This window comes from Sycon ciliatum, chromosome 9, assembly GCF_964019385.1.
Source record: "Sycon ciliatum chromosome 9, ocSycCili1.1, whole genome shotgun sequence".
In the NCBI taxonomy this organism is placed as follows: Eukaryota; Metazoa; Porifera; class Calcarea; order Leucosolenida; family Sycettidae; genus Sycon; species Sycon ciliatum.
This window is the reverse complement of record NC_088651.1, coordinates 662,339-672,034: the sequence shown is the minus strand read 5'-3', so window position 1 is coordinate 672,034 and position 9,696 is coordinate 662,339. Positions and strand designations below refer to the sequence as shown.

The following is a 9,696-nucleotide window of genomic DNA, read 5'->3' as shown; positions in this document are numbered from 1 at the left end:
TTCAAAGATGATCAAAATCACCCTGATGATGCGTGGTAAGTCTCTTTCCAACTTTATTCACACCAGATGCATAGCACATGCACCACACATGCATACATGTACCGGTACATGTACATGCTCACACCTTCCGGTAATCGGGGCTCGGGTTAACCGAAAACAGCCCAGCTCGAGAGAAGGCGTGTTGCAGGAACTGAGAGATCAGAATAATATTATCAAGCATTCACTTGTTGAACTTCCAGATCATGGAGGATATCACTGAAGCATGGACGGTTGGCCGCTTCTGGTCTCAAGCAGGCCTCGACCATATGACGATAGTCATAGGGCATACCCGGCGGAATAGGCAGCTCGTGACCATTCTCTATTGCCTTCTCCACGTCTGTCTCACGCTTCAGATGTCCGTATGGTGTTTGCCTGGTGAAGATCTCCCAAAGCACAACCCCATAGCTGTGACAATGAAGACAAGAGAAAAAAACCATACAGGCAAACGATCAACTACACGTGTACATGACAAATAAGGCAGTGCCTTAGCTCCCGGTCCGGCCGGGTAGGCCATGGCTGGACCTTCTTTCGAAAAACGTTGACCTACAAAATTCATGCAAAATGTTTTTTTGTCAACAATGTTCATTTCTGCTCCAGTATCCAATTTGACGAGACCAAATGAAATCCAGATGCTACGACCCTATAAAGACATGCCTGGGAAAAAGGGAATAGAATGCAATGGGAAGAAATTTTGACCTTCACCACCTGGTCTTGTACCTGTACATTTGCTCTCGGTCATCTAATCATGTTACATTCCAAAGCTAAAGGGTCGCCACCGTTTCTTCATTATCTTTTGAACTGTGGTCACCATGGCACGAGAGTGCACTTCACAAAGAGAAAGCTAACACTAGAGAGGTTTTGCATTCCGAATTTCGGAATTATTTTCGGAATGTGGCGGCAGCAGTCGAAAAAGTAGTCGAACTTTCGGAAGTGTGGTGGCGAAAGTGCATGGTTTTCCGAAAATGGATTTTCCGCTCTTTCATGTTTGGGAGTGCATATTTGAATACAAAAAAGTGTATTTTCATGTTTGTATTTTTGCTTTCTGCTGCTCTCGATTATTTGAAAATTTTCCGCGTATGTAGTTTTGATTTTTGCTGGTTTTTGCTGCTCTCGCTGATCTCGCCATGCTGACTAATCTTCTCACACTCCATCACACTCTATTTTCCTTTGCCCTGGAGCCTACTAACAGTACAAGACAGTAGTTCGCCAACCTCGTCTTCAGACGTTGGATCACTTGGTCCACCATCAGTCCGTCCTCGTCTTCGACCCGCACCCAAATTCAGTTTGACCTGCACATGGATTTGATCCTGCTCAGGGAGTCGTAAAATACCGGTATTTTACGACTCCCTGATCCTGCTCAACCCCTTCGACGCTCTCCATTTTGTTTTGCATGGCAACCCTTGGAAACGAAGTCGAATCAGATTTTCGGAATGCAAAACACTGAAAATGCCGTTTTTCGGCACGCGCTTCTTTCGGAAAAGCACAGTCGAAAATCATTCCGAAATTCGGAATGCAAAACCTCTCTACTTACAGGAATGGGACGGCGTAAACCGACAAAAAATAACATTTGGCAAAATGCATGAATCTGAGAGCAGACTACACTAATATTTTGTTGTATCCTAGATCAAGAAAGTGTAGGGTACGAGTACATGGTTGTTCAGAACTACACGATCGTGGGAGGGTTCTGTACGGTGGTAAGTTTTATGAGTAATCATGATAATGCTGTTTACTAGTAGATAGGGAGTCGATTGTGAGCACAGGAGTACAGGGGTAGTGCAAGAGTAGTGCAAAAGTAGTGCAAGAGTAGTGCAGCGCAGTGTAATGTAGTAAGGGCGCTGGCCCCGGTCATTCTATCAGATTTCAATGTCCACGCAAGTACAATGTCGGTATTCAACTATTGTACTTTTGTATTGTAATGTATTTTATTATTTTACTAGGGAATTCCCAACAGACCCTAAGGTCTTCTTACAGGGTGCCCAAGATTAATGAAATTGTTAAGCTCCTGGCGAAATGATTTGGGGATATGATTTGTGCGAATGCATTGTACTAACAGCCATTACTCCCGATATAGAAGCAAAACGGCGAAAAGTAATTTTGCGGAGAGTAGATGGTGTTACTCGTTTCGGGAGAAAGCAGCTGTGCTGCACAATACACTGCGAGAATGTGACCGTGGTTTCTAGGAGTGATTATAAAATTACACGTTTCACCAATTTCACACTCACCTGTAGATATCGGCTTTCTCATTGTAATACTCGCCACGTACTGACTCCGGTGATTTCCAGCGCAGAGTCCCCACTCCGCGAGTCGTCACTGATGCTGAATAGCGCTGATACGTCTCTCCATGGTTTGTGGAGACATCCGTGAGTAGAGGCGTTGACAGACTGGTCTCCTGGTATCCTGATAGTGCAAGCGAGCTCTTGGAATCACGTCTGTCAAGTACTGCTCCGGTAAAAGGAGCCTCGATAAGTACATTTTCCTTGGGGCTTTCGCCTACGGACTCCGCGTCCGCGGTCGTGTTTGATGACTGCGTCACGGCAGTTTGAGCGGCACTAGCACTGGTGCTGTTCGCTCCTGTTGCCTTCTCCTCATCCAGAATGGCCATAAATCGCGAGTTGCCAAGATCGCCGATTTTCACCACCCACTTGACTAGAAGGTTGGGAGATTTCAGGTCTCGGTGCAGACGTGGTGGGTTGGATTCGTGCAGGTATGTCATACCTCGGGCTGTATCCAGGGCAAATCTAAGATGATCGTGGTGTGTGAACACGTTCCCGCTATCGTGGAGAACATTGTGGAGAGAACCTCGCCGCAAGTACTCCATCAAGATAAACGGTCTTTTGCTGGAATGATTTGTTCCAGCTCCCAAGAAGATGACGATGTTGGGGTGACGAATTGAACGCAGGACTTCAGCTTCCTGGACGAACTGGTCTGTCTGCGAGGTATTTCTACCAGTATATTTGGGGAGTACTTTCACAGCTACTAACATGTCGCTGAACTCGGCTTGCCACACTAGCGAGAATGCTCCCCTGGCCAGTTTCTTGGTGAGGTTCAGCGATGACCAGCGTATTCTTGCTCCGATGTTGATCTGGTCTAGCTTCTTCTGATACAGTCGCATACTCTTGTGTTTGTCCTGCAGCTCTCTCTCCTTGAGCTTGAGTTGCTGGCTTCTCGTGTTGTATTTTCGTAGAGCAAGAGCAATGAAGGAGACGAGGAGCAGAATAGCGGATGCAATGGCCAAGTTCACCAGTGGTAGTCTACAGTTGTCATACGACACGTAACCAAAGTCGCAATGGCAGCTGGCGCTGAAGTCGGTCACGATGTACATCCCGTGCTGATGGCAATACTGGGAATGGCATGGGGATATTGCAACGCAGGCACTCGATCCTTCTGTCTCTGTTGTTGTGAAATTGGGACACGGTTTACATCTGTCATGTAGAGTTGAAGAAAAGAAACCATGCGGACAGGGTTGACATGTCTTATCCTTACGCAGCTCGTACCCCAACGGACAGAGCTCGGTCTCAATAGTTAGATACTTTCCACGATCTCTGGTGGGTAGCCCTCCCGAGAATACATAGAGACGCTGACCTGTCACGATATCAGGATGTTTGAAACTTTTGATTACATTTCCATGGCTGAAAAAGGGCACCACTCTGGCCTGCGCTTGTAGGTTGGAAGTATTCAGAAGGATAAGCTGTGAAGTCGTGCGTGGTTTTAAAAAGAAGCCAGTCAAACCACCGAGTAATAGTGTGCCATTCTTGTTGTACTGGACACTAGCGAAGGCTTTCATCGCAGGCATACAGGGCCTAACGGAGACTTGGTTGATTCGAATTGTACCGTTGTCTAAGTATCGGGAGATATCCAGTGCCACTATGTAGTCAGTACATGCTAATGTGTCACCGAATACGAAAAGAGTATGATCGATCTGTGTTGCTCGCGGATTACGAAGACGTGGCATTCCTGCGCCAAAGAGATTGGTAGGTTTGAGAATCTTCCACGTTCCTTTACACTGGCCTATACTGTCTAATGTGAGTACCCAGATGTCAGAGAGATCTTCTGATGTGTCGTCATCCCCCCATTCTGATGTATCATCATCCTTTCCCTCGTAGACCAGAAGATGTCTGTCATCGAGTCGTACCGCCATGTGATTGTATCGTGTCGACGGTTGAACTGTGCCAGCGTTAGTAAATTCCATGCAGGCGAAGTTCAGTATATTAATGCACCACATGATTGTGCGGGGATGCAGAGGACTATCAATGTATCCCGTACCTAACAAGAATACCACACCAGGAGTAAGTTGTGTTGCAGTTGATCCAGTGAGATCACGGATGTGATGTTCTGTACACTTTGCCATCGTTCTAGTCTCAAACGCATTCGTTGTCGTATCAAGGATCCAGTAGACATTGTGACGTATGGCTTTTTTTTTATTTCACCAGAAGCATCCAGAACCGGGCAAGAATATCGCTCTCTCCTTTCCCAGTATGGTTTGTACAACAACACTACTCCATAAACAGCTCAACCCACCAGGTAGAGCGTAGGCTGGCCTGTAGACATCGTATATCATCTCCTCGACGAAATCATTGCACCCGCGCTCAGTGTTCTCAGCCAAGCTGGGGCAAGTGGACAAGGGTGCTGCCGGCCGTAAGGTCCACTCCCGCTCTGCCGTCCCAAAGAAAGCACCGACTCCGCCACCAACTGAGTGATAAGGAGAGCCAAACCGGTTATAATTTATCATTTTAGATGTCAACTTGGATTCCTGGGTCAGTATTCGTCGGCAGGATATTGTGCTAGATGGAGAGATAATAATAATATTGTTATGGTTCTGTGCCACACTGCATACCTCAACCACACGCAGAACGTTCCGTACAGAAAAGTGCAGGAGAATCTTCGATTCGTTCGCAAACAAGACTGCGCGGGGTCTGTTTGCTACTGCATGCTTTTTTGCATGCTTTTTTGCTGTAACAGAGACTGGAAACAACGAGCGGCCATGTCCGGAAAGGTGACATATGTCCGTGGCGTTGTTGTGACGAGACGTCCAAGCACGCTTTTGGACATTGAAGATCCAAAACGTGCAGTAGCTATTCACTTCTGCAAGTTTGTTTATTTTGGAATTGTGTACGTGATAGGCTGGTACTCCACCGTAGGCAATAATGGTGTGGTTGACTGCAAGTAAGGATGGGAAAAGAAGAGGACGAGGGCGAAAGGGCGAATCCACCTCTTCTAGCTCTCGCCATTGAGTGCCTTGTATATGATCTCCCGTCTTACTTAGAATGTGCATGTATCGCAGGCTGGAGGAAATCCTGCAATATTTGTCCAGTTGGGGAAGTTCGATCAATGTCGGTAGATCTTTGATGCACACAAGGCCACCGTAAGAAAACACCCGATAAGTATTGGCGTGCTCTTCGTCATCTCTCAAGGTCACAATTGACTGAAGATATCTTGCACTGCCCGAACTCACCTTTGGTGTGTTCACTCTTCGCAGTTGCATATCTCTCCACACGAACATCATGTCGCATTCTGGCCAGGGTCCGAAGTCGTAAATGATCAGGTCTCTTCTGTCAGGTGATGCGGCAAGAGCGGGCGTAAAATACAAAGTCCGTCGACAAAGCGAGCCAAGGTCCTTGTACGTCAACTTTGCCAGGTGTCTCCATGATCTCAAACCAAGATAAGACACGTCCATTGCAACAAGGGTGTCTGTGCGTTCCTTAAGTGAGCCTTTTTCCCCTTGAGGCATCAGCCTCACAATATGCTCAGCCACACCGTAGCGAGTGGACTGTAGAAGAAGAGTACTGGCTGGCGTGGAACGGACAAAGGCATGGCTCGGTAATCTGCGGTAAATCAGTCTTGGATACTGGTAAACATTGTGGAATTCAAGTGGAGCTGGGAGCCGACCAAAGCTGCCGTCTGTCGCTGTGTCATGGACGGTTAGAGCAACACCATCAGTTACCAGAAGAACTAACGCGAATACGTCTAAAACCAGGGCACAGACAGTTCTGCACGCGGAGGTACACATAATCAAGATGGCAAGAGGGTTGACACGTCCAAGCTAGCCCTTCTGCGCCTGTTCTGCGATATGTGGCGTCTTTTTACCCAGCGAAACTTCCAAAGTTGTTTGTTTTTCTCAACAGAAAAGTATAGTCGGTTGTAACGCGAACTAAACGTGCGAACTCGACTTTTACTTTTATACCCAATCTGTTAGCAAGGAGTTGCATTGGAAAAATGGAGAAAAACCTGAACACCTGGCATGGTGCACGCTGTCCTCTTCTCCAGCAGGAACGTGTGATCCATACGAGTCACTGCATAGAAGACCCGGCGGCTGCTAACAACTGGGACCAGCGATACTTCCACACAGCGTCATCATAACCTGCCTTGTGTAATCAAGCACTGTGCATGTACATCTATTATCGTCTTCGTACCACGGAAAACTATAGCTTAATTTAAATTACATCGCGCGTTTTGTTTGATTGTTCTTCTTTCGGACGACATGTCGTGAGGCAGTCACTTTGTGGGAGCAGTGCAGACGCACATGAAATTGTATACGTTGCATAAGACAGCTCACAGGAATCAAATGACTTCAGGAAAAGAGTTTAAAAAACGTGCAACTCGCCTTTCCGCCAGAGGCACATCATCGTCATCGTTAATTATTATGAATGACGTCAATTTCATTGCTTCTGTACCCTCATGCCCGAGGCAACGGTCACACCTGGCTTCACCACAGAAGCAGAGTGGCAAAATTATTTGGTCCTGTTTCTGGTATGTGTCATGATACCTCTCCATTGTATAGAGGCAGTATGCTTAGGTTCTGCGAAAGTGCTCAATACCTGATTGAGGCAGAGCGGCGTACACGAAGGCACACAATGAAACCTTGGCGAAGTCCGTTGTTACAACGGAATTGGCCAAGGTTTTCATTGTGTGCCTTTGTGTCTGCATTGTATAGTAATCTTCTGGTCTGGTGCACATACTTGTACATGTACCCAGCAGTGATGCCATGGATCATACATGTACATGCATGATGGGCGAAGCTTGCTACTGGTATCATTATGTCCCACAAGCACTTCCACCATCTCCCTTTTCCTTGGAGGTGGTAGCTCTTTTCCACCCGGCAAATGTATCTATTTCAAAAGCATTCTGGCTTTGGGGAAAAGAGAGAGGTTGTATTTCTCGCAGGCCGAGCGCAGCGAGATAGGCGAGAAAAATGATTTCTCGCGAAATTATTTCAGTTGCAAATATGGCATCTGGTGTGTTCTTTATTGTCGCTTCTTTTCCTGACTTCTTCAGTCAGTTTTGAGTCGCACCAGTGTCCCTGCCCTCCCACCCTTCATTTCTGTGCATATTATCATTGTTTTCTATCACTGTTTGCCGTTATGTGCTTGCCATGCCTTCATGATACCTAATCGCCATTGGGGATATACACCCGGTTTTTCCCTCACATCTGCGTCCGTCGACGCGAGGGTTTTTTCCCCGGCTGGCTCGGTCAAGGAAAATTAATCTGACGGTCACAAGTGGCTCTGCATCATGGCCCATTTCTGCTATCCACTGGCACGCCTATTCTATCTGAGACACTCTGTTCTCAACCCTTGCTTCCATACCTCACTCGTTATCCGGTTCACATCTGGCTGCGGCCAACTACCCTTCACTTTGTGTGCTGTCGCTATTGCTATCTATGTCTTTGTGGAAAAGAGAAAGGAAACACGTACACGGTAAAAACTAGTATTGAGATTGCTCATTCTCTTGGGGCTCGAAGATAGAGACAGCCGGGAACGCTCTTAGGTGCTCAGGAAATACATATGATTGTATGAATTATTTCAACAATTTAACTAGAGCTGATATCAATACCACAACAATATCATATCAATATCATAATCAATATCATATCAATATCATATCAATATCATATTCAATACTTGCAGTGTCATCGCCTTATATCCAGGCACGGCGCTTTCATCTTCGTCTTACTTTTCTCATTTCAACTTTCTCAATTTCATTAAAAGGAAAACTCAATCTGCGGACAGAACTGTTTCGTCCTTTGTGGACTCATCAGCGCAGCACAGAGAAAATGAAGCCGAACCTGATAACAATGAAAAATAAATTTTTCAAAGCCAGATTAAACCAGGCCCGAACGTACCTTGCCAGAGTGCTACAACTGATAAGTCAGTGAGCTCTGCATAGCGCAAATGGCAAAGGCACTACCCCATATGAGAGTGCTCAGCTGCTACAAGAGCAAAGCGAAATACGATATTGATATCAGCTCTAGTCACATTGCTGAAATTCATACATAATTCTCTGAACACCTAGAACGTCCTCAGCTGTCTCTATCTTCGAGCTGCAAGAGAGTGAACAATCGCAACATTAGTTGTCACGGTGTACGATGCTTCCTTTCTCTTTTCCACGAAGCCAGCGTGCTATTGAAATCGAAATATTTGCCGGATTGGAAGGAGGGAAGCAGCTACCACCACCAAGGAAAAGTGAGATGGTGGAAGTGCCTGTGGGACATAATGTTGCAAGCTTCGCCCACCGTACATGTACATGTATGATCCATGGCATCACTACTGGATACATGTACATGTACATGTCCCAGCATATTACTGTACAAAGTAGAGCGAAACTAAAGTAATAAACGAATGCGAATATACTACATGTACATACTTCTGAAGTATAAACGAGCATCATACAAATATTGCGAAACATGTTTCCTATTCTACTGTCCGTGTGCTTTTAGCAGGGCGCAGAACTGAATGTGGCTGGGCTCGGAACGGAGATCAGGTATGTACTATTCGGCCATGGATCCCTGCCTCTAGGTTTTTCTTCGTCCATGTACACGTGTCCAGATCGACTCACTCTGCCTTATAAAAAATGTACATTTTTCTATATTTTTTTACGTACAGATGTCCAGATGGACTCACTCTGCCTTATAACCATAGATAATACTGTATTGAGGTCTAATACTAGTATTGTGGTGAAGCCAGGTGTGACCGTTGCCTGGGCATGAGGATAGCAATGAAAATGACGTCATCCTTAATAGTTATCACGCTGATGTGCCCCTGGTGGAAGGGCGAGCTGCACGTTTTTGTCCTGGAGTAATTTGATTCCCGAGGGCGGTCTATTACAGTAATTTTATACAATCTCTCAGACAACTAAAACTGGATGAACAGCCAAGATCCGGTTACATGTATATGCAGTAGTGTTATAGAGGCAGCTATGTGTGTAAGCAAGCTTGAGGAATTTCATACATGGATTTAGCGGGTGTAGCAAATGTGGTTTAGGTCACTCCTTTGTACTTACCAAGCAGGAACTTCGCAGCATGGCGACACTTCGACGCAATGACCGTGCACTTGTTGAGGGAGATTCTGGGGTCTAATGCAGGGATGTGATACTTCTCGGCTATGCAGAGGTTCCAGCGCATTGCGACATTGGAGTAGGAATTAGCACGCTCCTTGACAGCCCAGGAAATCTCGTAAGGTCTATCCTGACCTAAGGCTCCACACATGCCTAGCCAGCTGAGTACTGCTATCATGGCGTTCATTACACAGACCTAGCCAGCTGAGTGCTGCTATCATAGCGCTCACGGTGCATACAATCTCTCCAAAAGTGGTTGCGTCCTGACAGCACGTCAGGGAGAACAACAATGGTGGTAACCAGACGCGGAATTAATATAACTTTAAT

At 46.1% G+C, this 9,696-nt stretch overlaps 1 protein-coding gene across 1 annotated transcript; it reads right to left on the bottom strand.

The window, feature by feature from the left end:
- Positions 1–3,361, bottom strand: LOC135825059 (probable serine/threonine-protein kinase drkD). Its single transcript, XM_065337796.1, has 2 exons — positions 2,262–3,361; positions 1–444 (listed from the first exon to the last, which is right to left on the bottom strand). Exons 1-2 carry the CDS (start codon positions 3,359–3,361, stop codon positions 213–215), a joined length of 1,332 nt encoding a protein of 443 aa, XP_065193868.1. The 3' UTR covers positions 1–212.
- Positions 3,362–9,696: the final 6,335 nt, after the last annotated feature.

Excerpts from the sequence above, each read along its gene's own strand:
- LOC135825059 (XM_065337796.1), bottom strand. The coding sequence starts at position 3,361 with ATGTACATCGTGACCGACTTCAGCGCCAGCTGCCATTGCGACTTTGGT. Across the intron at positions 445-2,261 it reads GAGAAAGCCGATATCTACAG|CTATGGGGTTGTGCTTTGGG; the intron begins GTGAGTGTGAAA and ends TCATTGTCACAG.